The 21,239-nt window shown below is 50.3% G+C and overlaps 2 protein-coding genes and 1 long non-coding RNA gene across 5 annotated transcripts in view; 1 reads left to right on the top strand and 2 right to left on the bottom strand.

Moving 5' to 3' along the window:
- LOC139035161 (uncharacterized) overlaps nt 1-21,239 on the top strand; it is a 34,591-nt gene that overhangs the window by 2,291 nt on the left and 11,061 nt on the right. The window lies entirely within an intron of this gene.
- On the bottom strand, nt 552-10,092 carry CASQ1 (calsequestrin 1). Its single transcript, XM_020885238.2, has 11 exons — nt 9,497-10,092; nt 7,161-7,245; nt 6,306-6,406; nt 5,996-6,107; nt 5,583-5,656; nt 5,119-5,249; nt 3,901-3,946; nt 3,479-3,533; nt 3,158-3,258; nt 2,311-2,385; nt 552-1,139 (listed from the first exon to the last, which is right to left on the bottom strand). Exons 1-11 carry the CDS (start codon nt 9,773-9,775, stop codon nt 1,005-1,007), a joined length of 1,194 nt encoding a protein of 397 aa, XP_020740897.1. The 5' UTR covers nt 9,776-10,092; the 3' UTR covers nt 552-1,004.
- LOC110132069 (sodium/potassium-transporting ATPase subunit alpha-4) overlaps nt 13,451-21,239 on the bottom strand; it is a 31,887-nt gene continuing 24,098 nt past the window's right edge. Inside the window, exons 19-23 of the mRNA XM_020885189.2 lie at nt 20,881-21,026; nt 17,163-17,293; nt 16,969-17,070; nt 14,029-14,120; nt 13,451-13,769 (exon numbers count right to left, since the gene is read on the bottom strand). Of these exons, the coding sequence (XP_020740848.1) occupies nt 13,741-13,769; nt 14,029-14,120; nt 16,969-17,070; nt 17,163-17,293; nt 20,881-21,026 (500 nt within the window). The 3' untranslated portion in view covers nt 13,451-13,740. The remainder of the gene's footprint in view (nt 13,770-14,028; nt 14,121-16,968; nt 17,071-17,162; nt 17,294-20,880; nt 21,027-21,239) is intronic.

Here is a 21,239-nt window from a genome sequence, read left to right as displayed (position 1 = left end):
CTTCCTTCCTTCAGGTGCTCACAGTCTGGTGGGATGGACAGACACTAGGATACAGGTGGAAGGAGGTGGATGGAGAGAGTGTGGTGGTAACCCAGAGGAGGGGCTGCAGGAGGGGCCACCTCCGGGAAGGCCTCACCGAGGAAGTGTTATTTGGGCTCAATCTTGCTGTTCAAATAAGAGCTGCCAGGGAGGATGCTATCAAGTGGCACATAATCACTTAATTATATATTGCTTTGTATTTTTCTTCATTGTTTAGAGCGCTTGTCTTGACTTCTCAGTGAGACTAATCAGCTCGAGAGCAGGGACAGGCCTAGCACTCTCTGTTCTCCCAGAGCCTGACAGTGGTTCTGGAGGAACACCATGTGTTCAGAAAAGCGCTGTTGACTTGCAGCAGATAAATAACCCAAGCTTCTCTGGGGTAACTGTCTGGAGGGAAGAGCCCCACCCCCTTGTGATCACAGTCCCCTGAGAAGGTACCCACACCTGAATCCCCCATCCTCTAGCTGCCTTCCTTCTGCCACAAGGGTGAGACCTCATCAGCAGACACTTGCTAATGTTGCCCCAGATCCTTTATTGAGGTCTCTCATTTGACCCAAATACATTAACAAGAGATTGCTAAAGTTCAGCCCCAAACACAGTACTCTCCCGTCCCTCTGGCCAGGGATAGGACAATCAGAAGGACAGAGGACTTGAGAGAGTAGGGAGGAGTTGCTCAGGTGGAGGGGACAGAAGAGATGGGAACCCGTATATGGTGAGAGGGGAATCACAAGAAAGCGTGTAGGGAGTGATGGAGGAAACAAAGAATTGATACAGGGACGTAATGGGACAGGAAACAGAAGTCAGAGAAGATAGCTGAGCTAGTGTGTCGGGAAATCTCAGCACCTAGTGTATAGACCCCAACAAGCCCCATGGCAGGGGACAACCTAGTGTCCCTGGAGGAGCTCAAGGGAGGAGAGGGGAGCAGGAGAGGAGTGGGTGGGGCTGGGAGGCGGCTGCCACGGCAACTAGTCATCATCGTCCTCTTCATCGTCGTCCTCCGTGTTGATCTCGCCCTCCAGCACATCCTCCAGCCAGTCCTCCAGCTCCTCCGCGGAGGGCAGGTCCTCCTCGTCATCCATCTCCATCCACACGCTGTCCGCCTAGGACACGCACAGACTGGGCTCAAAGCTGAGCCTGATTCAGGTCTCCTGACCTGTCCTCCCACTCTCTGGCCTCTGTACACCCTCTGTCCCCTTCTCTGCCTCTGTCACTGGGCAGGAAAACTGTTCTGATGAAGGTCTAGGTTGGAATAGTGACAGCAGGAATAGAAAGAACAGCTGGATCAGCAACTAGACCTTCTCCCTTTGGTCTTTCTTACAAGCTCTTGCTGTGCTGAGCTTCACAAAACAGACCTCTCTATCATGCCCTTGATGCAAAACCACTGGTGACTCTTCATGGCCTGGAGAATAAAGTCAGAAAGTCTCTAGCATTCAAGATTTTCCAAAACCTGCCTCTCTGGCATCATCCTCAGAGATCTCTGGACTCTCAAGCCATAAAATCTGACTTGCCTTTTCCCAGGCCTGATACTCATTTTCCTTCTTTTTGACCTTTTGCAGTAACTTTTCCATCAGTTTGGAAATAACTTCTCATAATTTTCACTCATAGAACTTCAGTGTATTTAAATTTTTTAGATTTCATTAATTTATTCTTTATTTTTAAAAATTGAGGTATAGTTGATTTACAACAATCTCCACTTTAAACTCTACTCCTTATAAACCCACTCTGATTCACAAGTAGAGGTCACTGATTTCTGCACCTTCCTGGCATTTTATTTGTATCTCTATTATAGAGTTTATCAGATTTGGTCTGGTAGTTAATGGAATACCTACTTCACCAGTTAGACTGAGAATTATATGAAAACAAATGTTTTTAAAGCATCTGATGTATGTGACAGAGAAGATTTCTGCCTTCTAAAAGCTCAAAGACTACTGGAAGAGACACACATGATACATAATAGCCATATAAAAGTCATGTTCTCAATGCCAAATGGGCTCTGTGAGGAAGAAAATGATTCCAAATGGGAGATCTGGAAGACTTCATGGAGAAGAGAGGATTTGAACTGGGCTTTGAAGGACAAGCAGCCAAATTCCAACAGATAGAAGCAGGCAGGAGTGTGTTCAGGGCAGGAATCTTTCCCTCTTTCCAGCCATTAGACTGGGCAGATCTGATTCCTCTGGGAAGGGCCCTCAATTCCTAGTTAGTAAAGCAGAGAACTAGCTATGCTGGGAAGCAGAGGTGGAGGTCAGCCAGGGATGATGGAAGAAAACTCACGTCAGTAACATTGACGACTCCTATTTGTGGGGCTGACAAGTCGATGTTAAATGTCTTCTCCCAGTATGGAACCAGCTGTGGAGAGACCACATATGGTAAAACTTAATGGAGGCTAGGAATACCTGAGTCCAGGAGGGTGTATGTGAGGGCCAGCAAGGGGGAGACAGAGGACCCTGTGAGCCCGCGGTGGGTGGGGGCTGGGTCCAGCCACAGTCCCTGAAGGGAATGGGTAGAACTAAACAGTTGAAGAAAGTAGATATACCAAAAGGAAAGTATCAAGAGGGTCAGCTGGGAACACTGGCTGCTTCCTTCTGAAGAAAACCACTGATAGATAGGAAACCTGCTCTGATCCTGGATCTGCTACTGATTGACTTTGTGACTCAGGGCAAGTCACTTCTCCCTGACCCTCAGTTTTTGCATCTCTAAGGTAATTATAACCAGTAACTGCCATTGGTCCTCACACTTCTGTTTATCTAGTTCTCTTTTCAACAAAGAATGTTAGGTAACAGAGCCATGCCCTGAGACATGGAGTCTCTGTGCTTTGGTTCTGTGATTCTGTACACCCACATGCAGGGTTAATGTGCCCCCTGCTCCCCCAAACTCTGGATGTCTCTTGAAAGAGCCAGCCCTGGACACTGGAGCTACCTGCTCAGCCTCTGCTCTGGGAATCCGGCGGTCCCCACACGTTCCAACCTGTGTCCTCTCTCTGAGGATGCCCTTGGTGCCCCTGGGCATGCAGTAGGGTCCTCCACTGGGAGGCGGGAATAGGAACTCTGAAACAGACCCCTCAGGACATGCCACAGGCGAAGGCCCTGCCGGGACAGCAGTGCCCAGCGACGCTTCTTACCAGGGGGAAGTCATCAGGGTCGATCCAGATGATGCTCAGATCAGGATTGTCCGTGTTATCCTGGGCCACGGCCTTGAGTGTCTCTAAGAACTCATAGCCATCTTGGAGGGAACACAGGTGGTAAGGGTGTGGCGGGGCACAGAGCAAACTGGCCTCCAGCTCTCTGCGCCCGCCTCCCATAGCGCCACATGTCTAGCTGGCAAACTGCGCTCTGAAAAAACACATCTTGCGTGTTAAAAGCCTACACTCGAATTAATACCCCATTTCCCCCTCTCACCAGTGCCCCTGCCTCCCAAATCCAATCCAGTATTCCTTCCTCACCAGGATCAGCTTCCTCTGCAAAGGCCACAATATGGATTCCATCCAGATCGTCCTCCTGTTGAAGGGTGTGGGGAGGAAGACCTTAGCTATACTCCGTGAAGTTACAGAGCCCAGAACAGACCCTAGATCTTCCTTGGACCTGAGTCTTGTGGCAATCTAGCTTCTGAAGCAGGTATATTCTTCTCACCCACACTCCTCTAGCCAACCCTTCAGCCCCAGAGCTTAGGGCTCCTCCTTTGTCATCTTCATCAAGTTCTGTGTGTCCCCCAACTCCTCACACATTCTTCAGAACAGAAACCCTCAACCTTGGCTGGTGCACTGTCTCCTGCAAGCAAGATGTGAGGAGCAGCAGGACTAGATGTTCCCAGGACTTGAATTTTCCCATGCTCACCCAGGGCCTGGCCCCATCCAGGGGCACTCACCCAAGTCTCATACATACTCTCAGGCTTCAGTTTCCTCAGGGTTGATCTAGAAGAGAGAGAAAGTCAGTACTCAGCGGGTCAGGACACCCGTGGCTCCAGCGGATCCCTGGAAGCAGAGGCTGCCACGGGGTCACGCCTAGGGCACAGACAGCTAGTAGCCCAGAACAAAGCCATCTGGAAAAGATGAAGCTCCGGGCACCAGGCCCAGATCACTGCATGGTTAAAGCAGGTGGGAGAGCAGAGGGTGGGCCAGGGGACTGGAAAAGAGACTTTTGGGAGAAAGAACTGGACATCTGGATGTTCATTCATTCATGCACAGATTGAGTGTTGGAGATATTCTAAACGCTGTGCTAGGTGCTGCGTAGACAGAATTGAACGAGGCCAACATATTCCTGCCCTGAGGAAAAGAACCATAATCTAGTGGGGGAGAGTGAGAGTAAGCAGTGTTTACAGTGATGAATGGGTGTTCCCAGTTGTGGAGTACTGTGAAGGAAGAGAATTATGTGTGAGTGTAGGTCAGGGTTTCTCAACCTCAGCATTTAACCCATTAAATAGCAATAGCACTCTCTTCAACCAAAAGTGTCTCTGCTGCTGCTGCTGCTAAGTCGCTTCAGTGGTATCTGACTTTGTGCGACCCCGTGGACGCAGCCCACCAGGCTCTGCCGTCCCTGGGATTCTCCAGGCGAGAACACTGGAGTGGGTTGCCATTTCCTCCTCCTAAAGTGTCTGTAGACATTGCCAAATATCCCGTGGAGGACAGTCGTCCCCTACCTCACCACTCCCTCCAGCCCTGCTGAGAACCTCTGGTGCAGGTAATGTGTGACAAACCACACGGGTCACAGGTGGCTTAGGATCCCTGTTCTGACACTCCTTGTGGACTGTCCTTAGCTGAGGTTGTTAAAGGATTAAATAGCATAAGAAAGAGAGCACTTCAGAGTTCCTAGCAGACCACAGGCACTCAACACTGGTCTCAGTCCTCATCACAGTGAACTGTACAGATTTATGGGGCACCCTTTGTGCCCCATCAGGCTCTGGTTAAGTGCTGGGGTGCAAAACACTGCAAGACCATCAGTGCATCAGTGAGCACTGGTCCCCAGAGATGTATTCATCTCCTGGTGAGACCAGGCTCCTGGGCAGCTGCCGTTCCCCTGGCCCATCTCACAGACGTGTTCCTGAGGAGGAGCCCACCCTGCCCAGGGGCTTGCCCCAACTCCCTACCTTTTGTGCGCCTCCACGAAGTTGACGATCTCCTCTTCGCTGTTGGGCTTGTCTGGGATGGTCACAGGCTCTTCCATGAAGGCCTCGTAGAAATCAATTTCATTCAGCTTCAGGGTCAGCTTCTTTGCCACCTTTTGGGGAAGGGGATGGGGGAATTGGAGCAGGGGACATGCCGACAGCGGGGGAAACAGTATTAATGTAGAGTGTTACGGGGGGAGCCGGTATCAAACAGGGAGTCAGACAACCTGGGCCCTCGTCACTGCTATTGTGACACTGGACTCGTGTCTTAACTTGTCTGGGCTTCGGCTGAACCTGAGAGGGGTGGGTTAGGTCATCTGAAATCTATGGAGTGGAGGAAGCCTGGGTGGGGTGGCGTGTGTAGGGAGGGAGGAGGCCCCCCGTCGACTCTGGGAGGGGGTCTGGAGGGTAGTTGAGAGGAGTGAGGGGGCCTCAGGGTGGCAAACCTTGCTGTCGAAGGTGGCGAAGAAGGGGATGTAGGGATGGAACTCTTCCGCCGCGTCCTCGTAGGCTTTGTAATCTGAGGAGGGAGTGCAGAGTCAGTCTCTGGAGGAACCAGGGTCTGCCAGGGAACCGCCTCTCTCTATCTCCCTAGTTCTTTGGCAAATGGGTTCACTCTGAGACCCACCCCCTCTAGTTTTCTGAGAAGAGATATGGTGGTGAGGGGGCGGGGAAGGGAAACGCCTTGGTGCCTGTCTGAGAAAATCGCAGAGTGCAGGGAGATCGGAGCAGCCTATGGACCCACCCTGGCAAGAGGGTTGAGGAGGCAGGGGTCTGAGCCAGTGGGTGAAGTGGAGAGGGAGGAGGACAAATGAAATGGGGGACTGGGAGGGGATAGTGGAGTCTGAGGGTTACCCACGCTCTGAGTCTTTGTTCTTGAAGTAGCCAATGAGTTTGTTATCATCTTCAATATTCTCAAATGCCTGCAGCTCTCGTTCACCCTCAATCAGTTCCACAGGGTCCTCTAGGACCTGGAAGAGCAAGGACATTGGAGGAATTACAGTGAGTCTTTGAACTCTGGCAGAGACAGGGAGAGGGATCAGGGAGAAAGGGGCTCTCTTGGGGAGGAAGGGCTCTCTGTTGCCTTTGTCTGTTTGTGTGTGAGGCTGGAGTTGGTCAGACGGGCATGAGGTCTTTAAGCAAGGCCATTAGGTCCAAGGGTTCCTCACATCAAGCAGAAACTCCACCAGGGTGTCGGCAGAAAACTCGCCGTCGAACTCAATGACTTCGTCTCCCTTGAAAACATAAACGCTGTCCTCTTCAGTCAGTCCTAGGGAGGGGGCCAGAGGTGGGCCATGACTCCAGCCTTCCCAAAGACTCCAGGGTCACAGCGCATTGCATAATCGCACTGGGCCCTCTCTCCCATCCTTCACCTCCCCTGCCCCCGGCCCTGCTCACCTCCACTGCCTCTTAGCCCCTACATCCCTGAGGTCCAGCCCCCCGGATTTAGCCTAGGTGGCCAGTCTGGCCCCAGCGGCTCTCCAGAGAGAAAGAGGTCAGAGGCGGGTGGAAGGGGAGCACAGAGGGAGATACAGCTCTAGCAAGATGTCTCCCTTTCTCTATTTGCCATAACCAAGGACAGATACTCCTTTTACCGCCTCTGAGAACTCTAGTTGCTAATTCCCAGCCCGGGCCCTTTAACCTTCTGCTATTACTGACCGGATGACTTCATTACTGACCACCCCTCCCCCATCCACATCCGGAGTCCGGTCTCCGGCCTGTGCTGCCCCCTGGCGGCTGGCGCTGTAACATCCGGCCCGCAGCTCTGCGGGTGGGGAGGGGTGGGACGAGGAGCTTGCGGAGGCCTCCCCAGCCGCACCTCTGTTCCCTGATTCCCCCTTTCCTCCAGCACCTAGTCCTGTTTTTTAGGTACGTACAAAGAAGGCCACCTCCACCTCTCTCTGAGAATTGAGCATGGTTCTCTGTAAGGAATAAAGGAGAGCCTGGAATCCCCAGCCATACCCCTGCAAATGGCAGTCTTTTCTCCCGTGCCACCTTCCCCTTCCTGCTCCTCCTACGCTTACCTAGTTTCTTGGCTACAGCCGCGTCCTTCTCAGAGTCCACCATCCCGAAGCCAACACCCTTGTCTTCTAGGACTTGGGCTGCTAACTGAAGGGAGAGTTAGGGTTAAAATCAGCCCCTGAAAGTCTTAATAACCACTAGTTCCCATCTCCTTCTTTTGAGTTAGGCCATTTGGGATTCTGGGACTATGAGGCGTTGATGCTGTTCCAGGACCCAGGATATCTCTACTTTCCCTTCTACCCGACCCGCCCTCCCTTTTTTTTTTTTTTTTTTGGTCTTTGGTTCAAATTTAATCCTTGAACACTTATTGCTCACTTATTGTTGTTTAGGCGCTAAGTCATGTCTGACTCTACGACCCCATGGACTGTAGCCCACCAGCCTCCTCTGTCCATGGGATTTCCCAGGCAAGAATACTGGAGTGGGTTGCCATTTCTTTCTCCAGACGATCTTCCCCACCCAGGGATCGAATCTACATCTCCTGCTTGGCAGGTGGATTCTTTACCGTAGAGTTACCTGGGAAGCCCGTTGCTCATTTACAGTGTGCTTATTATGGTGAACTTGAAGGCACTGTGCATGTACTTATGGGTTCCTCAGGGATGCTGAGGGATCTGACTTCAGAATGCCTGGGGCCCTTCCCTCCTTCAGAGCTGAGCCCTGTCCTCCATACTAAGGCCATACCCAGTGTGGGGGTGATGTTCTGCATCCTTTGGATTCTTCTGAGTGACTCCCAATGGGGAGAATTTTAGAGAGAAAGAGGGCGGTGATGGGGTCTGTTCATGTTGCGGAGGAGCCGGGAGAGATGGAGAACCGAGAGCAGAGGTCACTGGGGCAAATGCTGGTTACCCTCAGAGGCAAAGAGACTGACAAAGAGGCTAGAGGTGAAATAGGCCTGGCTTTCCTCAATGCAGTGGGACTTTGCTTTTCACTGTCCACTTCAGCCTGTCCTTAGGCTATGGAGTGTCAACCCTAGGTCTCTGTCCCTGGGCCCCGCCCACCCCACCCCCTCCCGCCAGGTTCTCAACCCTGATGCACTCTGCATTGGGCCCAGCTTGCAGCTTTACCCCACCTTTACCCATCTGAGTACCCGAGTCTGTGCTCAGATTCTCAGGAGGACAGGGCAGGGAGACGGTTGGCAGGTGGATGGCCAGGGATGCTGAGCACTCAGGATAAAAATACTCAGCTCATTAATCAGATGGCAGGTTCCAGCATGCGGCAGGGGCGCACAGAAATGAGAGCCTGCAATCCTGGTGTCTTGCCCTGAAATACTCCAAGCTCTGGGCTAGCTGGGGCCTCTATGTGCTGCCAAGCTAGAGGAGGGGCTGCAACAGCTTGGACAAGGAGACTCCAACACATCCCGGCTCCTGGAGGGCTCTGTGACCAAGTCTCCAATCATTTACAAACACGGGCTTTTTTTCTTGTAACAATAGGCCCTCTCTCCTTTATGCCTGAGGTCAGCTAGCGGGTGAGGAGAGTCTTCCCACAAAGACAGTTTGGGGAAGGCATGGTGAAGCCGCCTCCAAACACAAGAATTTTCCAGCCGGCTTGCCCAGCTTGATCCAGTAGGGGCAGATGGGATGGGGGAGGGGAGAGGGGCCTCAGAGGCCAGTGAGAGGCATGGTGGGCTCCTTTATACCTTTAGCTGTGAAATCAGTGACATGCTGGCTGCCCAGATGGCTCAGTGGTAAAGAATCTGCCTGCCAAGCAGGAGATGTGGGTTCCATCCCTTGGTCGGGAAGGTCCTCTGGAGAAGGAAATGACAACCTACTCCAGTATCTTGCCTGGGAATTCCCATGGACAGAGGAGGCTGGTGGGCTACAGTCCATGGGGTCACAAAAGAGTCAGACACAACTTAGCGACTAAACAATGACATGCAAATAAAATGTCAATGACATTTGTATTTATACTGTTTGGAACTCTTTGGGGTGCAGCCCCTAAAGTGTATAGAGAACGGGCACATTCTGGCTAGGATGGGGGCGCACTGCAATTCCTTTCCTTCCCATGAAGAAACTCTCTTTTCCTTTTTTGCCCCCCTTCCAAGGTCACCCCAGTCCTAGCCAAACCTAGCACTACCAGCCTCCTCTAGCATGGAGGAGAGATTCTTCCTGCAGCTCCCCTCTTTCCTAACATTGCCTGACTACAGGGGTACTTTGGGGTTCCTGTATCTCTCTCTCTTTTGGCCAAGGTCATATGCCACTTGTGTCCTGTTAGTGGAAGCAGGATCCTGTTGCACTGCCTCTCCCCGCAATCCCACCCTCAAAGATCCATGTGGCATTGTAGGAGAGAGGGGTGCAGAGAGGGGCTGAGCCTGCTCTGCCAGCCTGCAGACCCCGTCACTCACCTCCAGGATCAGCTCCTCCATCTCAAACTGTCTTTGTGAGGCCTTGTCGTCCTCGGGGGGTTCGTGGTAGAGCAGCGCCAGCACCTCGTACTTCTTGAACACATTCTTGTAGTTCTTTGCGTTGACATTGACCACGCGGTCCACACCATCATACTGAGGGAAGTCGAGCCCTTCTTCCCCCTGCACCCCTGACTTGGGTGACCCTAGCACCAGCAGTAACAGCAGTGCCAGCCGCAGGCCGGGCACAGCTCTGGCCCCCATCCTGTCTGCAGCGCTCATGGAGGTAGTGGGATCTGTGTTGGTGCGTCTCGTCTAGAAGAGGTTAGCTGGGGTAGGGAGGGGCCCCTGGGTCCCAAATCCTGAGCTGGGGGCTCACAGTGGGGGTGGGGCGGGGAATGGCCCAGAGCAGTGGACAGAGGACACTGCCGGTCCTGGAGAAACTGCCGACAGAGCCAAGAGAAAAAGGGTCCGGAGGAGGACTAGGAGCAGGGGGCGGGGAGGGAACCGGAGCTGCCCCTGGGGTTGGCACCCTCGGCCCCCACCTGGTCCTGTCTAAATATGTCTCCAGGATTGGCAGGGGAGACGGATAACCTTCTGAGGCCAGGGCGGCTCCACAAGGGCCGGGATCCTCCTACCTCCACCACCTCTCCCCCAGGCCCCGGGAGCCTCCTTCCCCTCCCCCGCACCCAATGTCCAGGGCTCCTCAGCCCCTGTCCCCACACGGGCCTAAGAGCTCATCACCATATTAAGAAAGGAAAAAGCTGGAGCTAAAAATAAGATGAGATGAGTCGGAGGTAAATGAAGCTGGGGCTGGGGGAGGGAAGGCTTGGGGTAATTAGGGAGAGTTGAGAGAGGGCAAGGGTACTCAGAGGGAAGCTGGGCTGCAGACGAGGTGGTCTTCCGGGTCAGAGGTTGGACTGGTGATACATTCGTAAAGGAGGGACAAGTGCGGTATTGCCTCTGAGTCCTAAAACCTGGGGCTCTCCTCAGGGTCAGGTCTGTTTGTTTGATCCTGTGGAGGAAGGCGGGGAGTACAAGTGCAATCCAGGCTGCAGGAAAGAGACCCCCTGCACTTCCCTTTAAAGAACCAAGACCAAGGGTGAGATCATTCCCCAATAAAAGATGGAGCAGCGTCCAGGACCGGCGCCCTGGCTCCGCTCCAGCCAGTTTCCTTTGCTTCACTCAACACTCCTAACTGGAGAATGCAGGGGAAGGACGGGGCGTGGGGCGTGAAGTGCTGGCCCACAGCCGCCCTGGGAGATGCGAATCTGGGGCTTCTCTGGCCGTGGCCCTGAGATGAGAAGGAGAGTCATTCGGCTGTGGCCTCCTGCTGGTGCTGTCTACTTTGATCCTATGGGACTGGCTTTCTAGGGCACGGTGGAAAGGAGGCTTCCCCAGGATGAATGATTCCGAGGAAAGCAAGTTGCGACTACTCATTCCTACGTCTTTGACAAGACAAAAAGGACCAGGTATAAAGAATAGGGGGAAAAAATTAACACTGGGGAAACATGAGGAGGTGGGGCCCGGAACAGGGATATTGATTAATTCTGTGCACTAAGCGTCAAAGCAGAGCTGGGAGGGTGGGCCTCTCACTTCCTAGATCCCAGCTTGGGGGTGAGGGCAGAGTGGGTGAGTCCAACTCTGGGTACCTTGAAGGAGGGACCCTTTTCATGGCCCCACCACCATCCAGGGCTCACGCACAGATAAGCTGAGGCACAAGGGAGGCCAGAGAGAGGCTAGCTAGATCAAAGTCAGAAGCCTCCAGCCCTGCCCTGAGGTATCTCTGACGTTGGGGGGGCACGTGTGTGTTTTGCACCATGAAATTATGTTAGAGGAGGAATTTTTCCACTCTCCCGTGGGGCAGACCTTACACAGCTAAGCAAGGAAGGCCAGGAAAATATCTCAGGAACGTGGCAGGAGTGCATCCAAGAGAGACAGCTGTCGTTGGAGCAGGAAAGGCCAGATGTAGCTAAGCAGGGCATGTTGGAGCTGGAGAGACCCCAGAACACATCTCCTGGAGTCAGGGAGGCCAAACAATGCGCTCTACCATCGGAGCAAAGACTACGGAGAGAAGGGCAGACCCACCCAGATATCCACGACCAGATGACGTCCAGCCCCGACTCCTCCTGCTGTGCGCACTCTAGGGGTGGGGGTGGGGGACACCGGGACAGAGACACTGGGACGTTAGACTCAGTTCGTCCTGAATCTGACCTCTCGTACCCCGGGGTGTGAGCTGGGATGAAAAGGTGCCCCGGGCCTGCCCCATTCTTCCCTGTTCTCCTGCAGTTACCAGGCTGCCTCATCCTGGCCTGCTCCCCCTCCTTGCCCCTGGCTCTCCAGGGACACCCGGAGCCCTTCCAGCAGCTGCACCACTCCTCTCCACCCTGTCCTCCTTTCTGATGCTTTCCTCTCTGCTTTCTACGCAAGCCCTTTCCCTCTAGGCCCCTGCCTTCAGGCACAGCCACTGGTATCAAATGACCCTAAGTTGGGGCCTCTGTATTTTTAACCCACCAGACACCCGAAGCTCCTGCTACTGAAACCTGAGGAGTTGGTTTCACACTCCCCTCTCCCTGCCTCACACACACACACACACACACAGCCTGGCCCCTCTGTCTCCCAGGGTCTGGTTCAGCCCTGTCAGCAGCAGGGAGGGACCCCAGACTGATACAGCCCTGTCCCCAGGAGACCTTGTGTTGGAGGAGAGGGGAGCAGGTGGGAGAGAGACCTCCAAGGAGGCGTGCCTGGCGTAGGGGGAAGGTGGCTGGTATCCCTTACAGACGGGCCTTCTCTTTGCTAGCCCACAGCCTCTCATCCTCCAGATTCCACAGCCCTTCCTCCATCACTACCCTACTTTTTTTTTTTCTTTTTCATGATGCATTTGTAGATTATTGGCCCAGCCTTCATTGTAAGACTAGCCTGAATAGTGGTTAAGGGCACAAGTTCTGGAATCAGAATCATCTAAAAAACCGGGTCGGGTGGTAAGAATGTGTTTGTTGTACGGATTAATGGATGATGTGACTAAGGCCTTTGTCCACTGCCAGACATAATGTGCAGTCACTTAACACATGTGCTTTGTTTTTGGTGACAGTCTACGATTTCCCCCAGCTTTTCTCAGCATTTCTCTCTCTGTCTCTCTGCTTTTTGGCATAGCCAACTCTCTCCTCTAAAAAAAGCCTGAGAGTGAACTGATCCCCAGGGCCGAGTAGACCAGCTCACAAAGCAAAAGCCAGCTAGTGGGTGAAGAGGAAGGAAGAGCTGCCGCCAAGGGTGGGCAGGAGAGAAAGCTCCTGGGGACTCCACCGTGACCTGAGATGCAGCAAGTGCCAGGCTCAGGCTCAGAGGCCAGGCTTTGGGGAACGGCCATCACCTGTATTGAGCTGGAGCATGAGCGGGCAGGTGCCATGCCTGAAGCAAAGGCTACAGGCATCCAGACAGCATTGTTTCAGTCTCGGCCGCAAGGCTACGCCAGGGAAAATGGCCAAGGGATGGGATGGGGTCTAGGTGCCCTGATAGCTAGGACCGAGGGCAGGGACACCAGATCATCCTCGGAGGTGGGGCAGCCCCCACAGTCACCTCGCACCACGTGGCCCCTTCCAAATCTTTTAACCTCTCCGGATGAGAGATGATGATGAAATAAGGTGTCTTCTAGCATGAAGGTTCTACGAGTCTGTAAGTTATCTGAGGAACTGAGTGGGTGCTGTTTCCCCTCTATAAGGTGTGGCTTCCCGCTCCCCTCTCATCCCCTCCATTTCTCTGGTCCCAGCTTGACTTGTCCTGTCCTTGCTATCAGTTGAGTTGGAGAGTAACTTTGAGGGGATGCCCTCGGCGGGCAAGGGTGCTGGATTCTGATCCCTTCCCAGCCTGGCCACTGAAAGACTCCCCCTGCCCGGCTACCATGAATGAAGATCTAGGGAGAGAGCATCTCCAAAAACCAAATGCGACACAGCCAGGAGCTGAGGGCTGTTGCAGATGTTTACTCTCTAGACTGGTTACTGAGCCCCTCGCTGGGCTCCAGGAAGACACAAGCTGGGCTTCCCCTCACCCCCACCTCATCTCCTCCTACTCATGGTGCCATCAACCCAGCCCTAGGATTGCCTGTCTCTCTTGTCCAACGTTCTTCCTCTTGGCATCTCTCTGCCCCAACTAATGCGCTCTCAGATGTTTTCCCACACTCGTTACCTCTAAACCTCCCCCACCTGGCCTCAGAACACCCCGATGGCATGAGAGCTCTTCCTCTCTGGAGGTTAGTAGTAGGTTTCCTTCTCCACCCAGCCTGTGGAAGAGAAGAGACCAGAGTGAACGGGGGGAGGCATCAAGGGGAGCAAGACAGAAGGTGAGCCAGGATAGGGTGGGAGGACTGAGAGGGGAAGGCAGGGCCCCACGGGTTGGAAGCAGCAGCGTGGTGGGGTCAAGGACTGGAGGGCAGAGCCCAGGCACTGCATCGGCCAGGCAGTGGGCTGGGGAGAGGGGCCATGGGGCTGCAGGAACCGTCTGCGATGGGACAGTCAGGCCAAGGTGCAGGGGAGCCTCACCGCCAGGATGACGACGAATGATGAATCTTCTCGTTTCATCATACACAAAGATGAGGAGGCTGTAGGGAGTGGCACACAGCCACCAGGTTATCCTGCAGAGAGAAGCTGGTCAGCAGAGGGGATAGAGGGGCCTGAGAAAGGCAGGGGTAGAGCGTGGCTGGGAACCGAGCATTTCGTTTATTGTGTGTGTAGGGTACGGGAGTTAGAGAAGGCGCGGTTCGAGGTTCGGAAAAAGGAGACCGGCGCTTTACAGGAACAGATCCCCTTTGATGAGGCGAGAAGGGCAGCAGTCAGATTAGTGAGCTGCCGCACTAACCCCAGAAAAGTAAGTGTATATAGGCTTGTATGTGGAAATCTACTGTCTTTTTTTTTTTAATGTTTACAGTGACTTTTATTTATTTATTTTTTCATTTATTTTTATTAGTTGGAGGCTAATTACTTCACAACATTGCAGTGGGTTTTGTCATATATTAACATGAATCAGCCATGGAGTTACATGTATTCCCCATCCCGATCCCCCTTCCCACCTGCCTTTCCACCCGATTCCTCTGGGTCTTCCCAGTGCACCAGGCCCGAGCACTTGTCTCATGTCTTAAGGGGGCCTGTTCTTCTTCAAGGTTGTTCGGAGTAGTTATTTCTCAAATGGCTGGGGCAAGGAATTCTGGAGATTGGCCAGAGGCTGGGCCGGCTGGGAGCTGGGCGTATCAACGTTAATGTCCATTTTTCTCTTCAGGTGAGAGAGAGTTCTTTGTTTTGCATAGAATGGTGAGGAGGACCGGAGGGGCATTTTAACTCCAGGCTGTCCTGAGCCCTGTAACTTTCCTTCAGTGTGGAAGGTGGATTCCTACCTTTTGAGGAGGTCAGAGCCTGGAGACTTGAGGGTGGAGGGCCCAGGACGGGAACATAAAACACCAATGAGGACAGAGTGGGATAAATGCCATATAAGAAGTATATGGAGTGTTCATGGAGATTATATACTGACGTTTGTGAAGCCACCGAGGGAGACCCCCCTTGGCTTTCCGGGTTCTCTAGCTCTTGTACCCACAAGCAGGATGGTCCGTCTTAGGTTAGATGTGGGGGATATCTTGCCAGGGAATATATATACTCCTCCATGGTGCACAGATGGGGGAACCTTTTTCTTCCTGAACCTCTTCAATAGACCAAGGAGCTGACTCCAGAGAGGGGTTGGGTCAGGACCACATGTGTCCCTTGGAGAAAGATGGCCTAGACCAGCACTGTCTGATAGAAATATACTGTAAGCCACATGTGAAGTTTATATTTGCTAGTAGCCACATGAAAATGAAACAAGTGAAGTTATTTTAATAATATATATATATATATTTTTAATAATATATTCTATTTAGCCCCAAATATCCAAAAGATTATTGTTTTAACACATAATCAATATAAACATAATTAATTAGTTATTTTACCTCCCTTTTTTATTCCCAGCCCTTGAGATCCAGTGAGTATTTTACATTGACAGTGTGTCTCAAGGAAGACACATTTTTGGTGGAAAATGTAGTCCAACCAAAACAATAAAGTTGTATTTAATAGAAAAATATTTGACAGTGCTTTAGTTTTTAACTTTCTGTAAACTAAAATTATAAATTCAATTTCTCAATCTCACTAGCCATGTTTCCAGAGCTCAATAGTTGCATAAGGGTGTGGCTACCATGTTGGTTCATGTTGGCTAGGCCATGGTTCATTATGTGTGCACACACATAGCCTTCAGCCAATATAAACAGTTATATATATACAGTCATGCATCCATTCAGCAACTATTTTCATATGTCTACTCTGTGTGCTAGGTCCTGGGGAAATAAACTGAAGACATGATGGTCTTTGATCTCAAGAAGCTCAAGTGTTTGGGGAAAAGAGATAAACACACAAAATGAAAGATAAACACAAAATAAATAATCACCATATTAGGTGGTGAGTTTTATGGTCAAGGTTTATACGCAGTGTTTGGGAGCATGGTTAATGCCCAACCACATTTACTAGCATTTATATGTTGAGATTAATAGCAACATCAGCTGAGCTACTATTAGTAAAGTGCCCCCCAGGGCCCAAGTGCCATGCTCCATGTATTATATGCATCTGTACATATAATTCTCAGAACAGTCTGCCAAATGTGTGTTATTGAGACTTTGCTGTGAAGCTGAGGCTCAGAGAGGTTACCAACTTGTTCAAGATCATAAAATAATATACGGTACAGTTGAACTTCAAACCTGGAATTGTCAGCATCTAAGGGCAGTGCCAATGTCTTAGTAAACATTAATTTAGCAGCTACAGAATGCAAAACATTGTGTAAAACACTGCAAGGGACAGAAAGGTGAGCAAAATGTATAATCACGTAGAAAATCAGTTGGGAGAATATACACTAAATCATTAATAGAGGCTACCAATACGGAGTTGGGGGAAGGGGGAGTGAAATGGGAGTTTGGGTTTTTCCTCTATAAAACTGTTAAATGAAAAAATTTCATAAGCATATGCTAATATAAAAAATGAAAACATAGGACTTGAACTAAACAAGGTACCAGATAGTAAGAATATCAGTGTACCCACTCACATACACACATACGTATGGAAACATATTTGCAGAAGTACCGCAAAGTCAGCCTTGCATAGATTAGGCTATTTTATGATTGCATCAGTTCCGAGCAGTATGTAGCCTGGGACAGCTATACCATGCATTATTATAGAAGAGAAACCACTCTGTTAAGCACTGGTGAGTCCACTGAATTTGCATGTCTGGTGAGTGCAATCACTCATTCCTAATCCCTCTTCAAATAAGGTGTGTTTATGGGAGCACAGGCGGTCCTCTCTACATCACTGAGTGCCGCCTGCCCCGCTTGACTTCCCACTCACCCGCACTTCCCCCCACATGCTTCCCCTGTGCCCAGAGCAGCCTCGCCCTGCCCCCCGCCCCTTACTCACTTGAGTGGGTACATTCGCAGGGCCATGTCCATGCCTGGAGTGTAGGACAGAAAGGCGGCCAGGATTGTCTCCTCTAGGATCCCAAATATGAGGATCTTGTTTCTGAGAGGAAATGTTTATGGGGGTGAGGGAGATGAAGAGGGAGAGGTAGGGGTGCAGTTAGGGCAGGGCTGGGGCTGGTGGGCGGCGCTCACTTCATGCCCTGCTGGAAGATTGAGTTGCGACGGGTCTTACAGACGATGAGGTCAGCCCACTGCACGATCACGATGCTGACAAAGAAGGCCGTTTGGCACGTGAACTCCAGCACCTTCCGCTGCTCATAGGTCTAGGGAAAGATGGGCAGAGGGAAGCCATCAGCGTCAGGAGGGATTCAGCTATGCCTCAAAGGCTGCTTCTTTCTCCTGCCTTCCGAGACCCCAAGGCTGAATTAGGTCCCCTCTTTAGATTCCCACAGCCCTTCTCACATATCTCTGTCCTAGCACTTTTCATTTTGTGTTGTGTGTTTATGTTTTCCTTATCTGATTGAGAGCCCTCAAGGGCAAGCACCTTGTCATGTTTATCTGTGTCCTCCCGCCCCAAGCTTTGTTCAGTGAGTGGCTGGTAGTACGGCTCATAAATAGTTACTAAGTTAATAAGAAGAGTGGTGTAAAAGAAGGGGGACTCAAGAGGAAAGCAGAGTCTGAGGAAGCAGGTAAGGAAGATGGGACTGTAGGGAATCTGCATGCAGAGGGGAAGGGCTACCCGAAGAGTGGTCCTAGATGGGAGGCATTCACTCATCCATTCATTCATTCTTTCATTCACATTTTGCACAGAAGGAAGTTACAGTCCAGTGGGGAAGATAAATATGCCATGTCAGCACAGTGTGTCGGTTATAAGAGGGACATCACAGAGGGCTGTGCAAGCACAGGAGAGGTGCATTTAAATTAGATTGGGGAGAAAGCCCATTAAAAAAAACAACAGCATGTTTCTGGGACTTCCTTGACTGTCCAGTGGTTAAGACTTCTCCTTCCAATGCATGGGGGTGTGGGTTCAGTCTCTGGTTGGGAAGCTAAGATCCCATGTGCCTCACGACCAAAAAACCAAAACAAAAAACAAGAGAAGCAATATTGTAACAAACTCAATAAAGACTTTAAAAAGTGGTCAACATCAAAAGAAATCTTTCAAAAAAACAGCATGTTTATAAATAAAATAAAAATAAAAAATTTGAATAAAAAATTTAGCTCGAATAAAAAATTTGAAAATGTGTAGGACCGAACAGCAATGAGATACTACAGATAGAACCTCATGGGATGTGGTCAGAGTTGTACTTGGAGGGAAATATAGAGCCCTAAGGGCTTCCTGGTGGTTCAGTGATAAAAGAATCCGCCTACAATGCAAGAGATGCAGGTTCGATCCCTGGGTTGGGAAGATACCCTGGAGAAGGAAATGGCACCCTGCTCCAATATTCTTGCCTGGAAATCCCATGGAGAGAGGAGCCTAGAGGGCTATAGTGCATGGGGTTGCAAATGTTGGACTCAACTTAGAGACTAAACTACCACCACCACCATAGAGCCCAAAACAATGGAAAACAAAAGCTGGAAATTGATGAGCCCAGCACTGAACTTAGAATGAGCGCAGTCAGCACATTTCTGTGCATCAGATCACACCACCCGTCCTCGGCAACCAGCTACCGAATCCAAACCACTCCCATCATCACTTGAAAATTTTAGTTTCTGACTCACTGTCCTTCTAACTGCGCCTGTCCTCATTTTTGGAGATTTAAATATCCATGTTGATGATCCTTCCCATACCGTGGTCTCACAGTATCTTCATCTTCTCCTCCAATGGTATACTCCCTTCCCCACCTGATTGCTTGCTCCCTTGATTAAAGTCCAGATATATTTTCCAATAGCCACATTTTTTTCTGTGATTTCCGTTTCAAGCAACTCTTTTCTCTTTGTTCACCATCTTTATCTTTCAATCTCACCTATTTTAGTATCCCAATTCCAGCACTTCTTTGGACTCCTCTTGGGCTTACAATCTATGGACCCAGTATGTTATCTATTCAGCTATTATCTTTCTCCCTTCCCACCCTGTGCCCCTAACTAGGATATAACCTCCACAAGAGCAGTCTCTTGGCTATTTTTGTTCACTACCATATCCCAGGGACAAAACAGTCCCTGGTGCATAGAAGATGCTCAGATATTCGCTGAATGAATGAATGGTGACCAACTGAATTACTGCCAGAGGTAAGGAGTTATCTAGCAGTGTGTAGGGTACCTCCTAGGGAGGAAGCTCTATACTTGATAATCTGAAGATTACAGCAGTGAAAGGGGCATTGACCTTGCCTTTATGGCATTTATTTGGCAGGGCAGTTGTTCTCAATCCGCTTTTCAATATCTTAAGACATCGCTGATATAATTAAAATTAATTTCAATTAACATCAAATTATATCAGCGACATCTTAAGATATTGCAAAACGGATTGAGAACTAGTTGACTGTAAATAAACATATGACAAGCTTCATCTTGGTAGCAGGGAGATGGTTTTAAGATATAAAACTAACAAGGGGCTTGATCTGAGGATTGAGGAGATGTTGACAAGGTGCACAGCAGTGAGGACTCTGGGCATCTTTGGACCCTGCTAGCTGGGAACATTAACATCTGTCAGCCTCGAGGCTCAGATAGTGGAAATCTGTTGGAGAAGACTCTTGAGAGTCCCTTGGACTGCAAGGAGATCAAACCAGTCAATCCTAAAGGAAATCAGACCTGAATATTCATTGGAAGGACTGATGCTGAAGCTGAAGCTCCAATACTTCGGCCACCTGATGCGAAGAACTGACTCGTTGGTGCTGGGAACGATTGAGGGCAGGAGGAGAAGGGGACAACAGAGGATGAGATGTTTGGATGGCATCACTGACTCGATGAACATGAGTTTGAGCAACTCTGGGAGTTGGTGATGGACAGGGAGGCCTGGCGTGCTGCAGTCCATGGGGTCGCAAAGAGTCAGACACAACTGAGTGACTGAGCTGAACTGAATTGTGTGTGCAGGCAAGTGTTCCAACAGTGTTCTTGGTTTTAACATACTTTTGAGAACCCTGCAGTTAGCTTGGTTTGGAGGCATCATGGTGACATGGCAAAGTGCTGGGCAGGAATCAATCTAGAATTCTAGTCCAGCTGTTGTAGGGATTCACTGTAGGGCTTTGAGCAAGTCACTAAACCTCTCCAGGTTCAGATTCCTCATTTGTAGGATGAAGAACAGGCCATCTTGTCCTCCATGGACTGTATATGAAGCCTCTGGTCCTATGATTCTAGCAAAAATTGGTGTCACATCTCCCACTGTTCTAGAAATTGGGATGGAAGTGTTCACAAATACACACTAAAATTCTTAAATGCATATTTTTGGATAGAGGGCTTCAGTTTGGACCTCATTTATCTTGGGTGTTAGGAATGACTAATACAGAGAGGCATCCTCTAAGTTTAAACAGTTTAGAATGACAAGGAAGAGAATATCCAAAGAAAATAAGTTTTCAGATTTAAAATCCTATTCTTTGATCTCCCATGGAAAAGGAGAATAACAGGAGAAAGAGGATCCAGCACTCATTTCTGGGGCAGTGATTATTAGAACCTGGAAATCAGCCTCCCAAAAGTTGATTGACAAAGAGATTACCAGGTCCAAGGAAGCCAGAAAGACCCAGGAAGATATGAATAGGCAACAGACAGTAGTAATTAACAGAAATGAAGTCACTGCAAACAAAGAGAAGAATGTTTGCTCATGTGATCGGAGGTTGAGGTCAAATGTTAGAAAGCTCCGTAGGACTGGAGATGAGGATCATCTGTCTGCCTGGTGTCTTCAAAAACTTGCTAAACCCATTCCTCCTGGTTTCTTCTTCACGCTTATTGGCCACCATCTACTATCTTGCCTTTCACTCACCCACTGCTGTCCATAGCTGTCCTCCAGGTCATTGATGTATCGATTTTCCCAGCTGACTCGGATGCCCAGCAGATCAGGAGGCTTAAAGCCATTCTCAGCCAAGATAACAAAGTAGGTGAAGAATCCTGCCAGAGCCTGGATCATCCCTGTCAGTGATAGTTACAGGTCAGGGGATCCTGGCTCAGAGGAGGATCTCAAAAGGCAGGCCACAGAAGAGGCGGTGCCTGGGACTTGCTTCTAGCAGGGTTGATATGTGTCTGAGCTATAATGTTGAAGATTCATGCCATCAATGATCTGATCCTGCCATCTCTGTTGGACTTGCCTCCCAAGTCTGACATTGGTTTCTAAGCTGTAACTCA

Source organism: Odocoileus virginianus, chromosome 5 (assembly GCF_023699985.2).
Source record: "Odocoileus virginianus isolate 20LAN1187 ecotype Illinois chromosome 5, Ovbor_1.2, whole genome shotgun sequence".
NCBI classification, from domain to species: Eukaryota; Metazoa; Chordata; class Mammalia; order Artiodactyla; family Cervidae; genus Odocoileus; species Odocoileus virginianus.
This window is presented reverse-complemented; position numbering and strand designations above follow the sequence as displayed.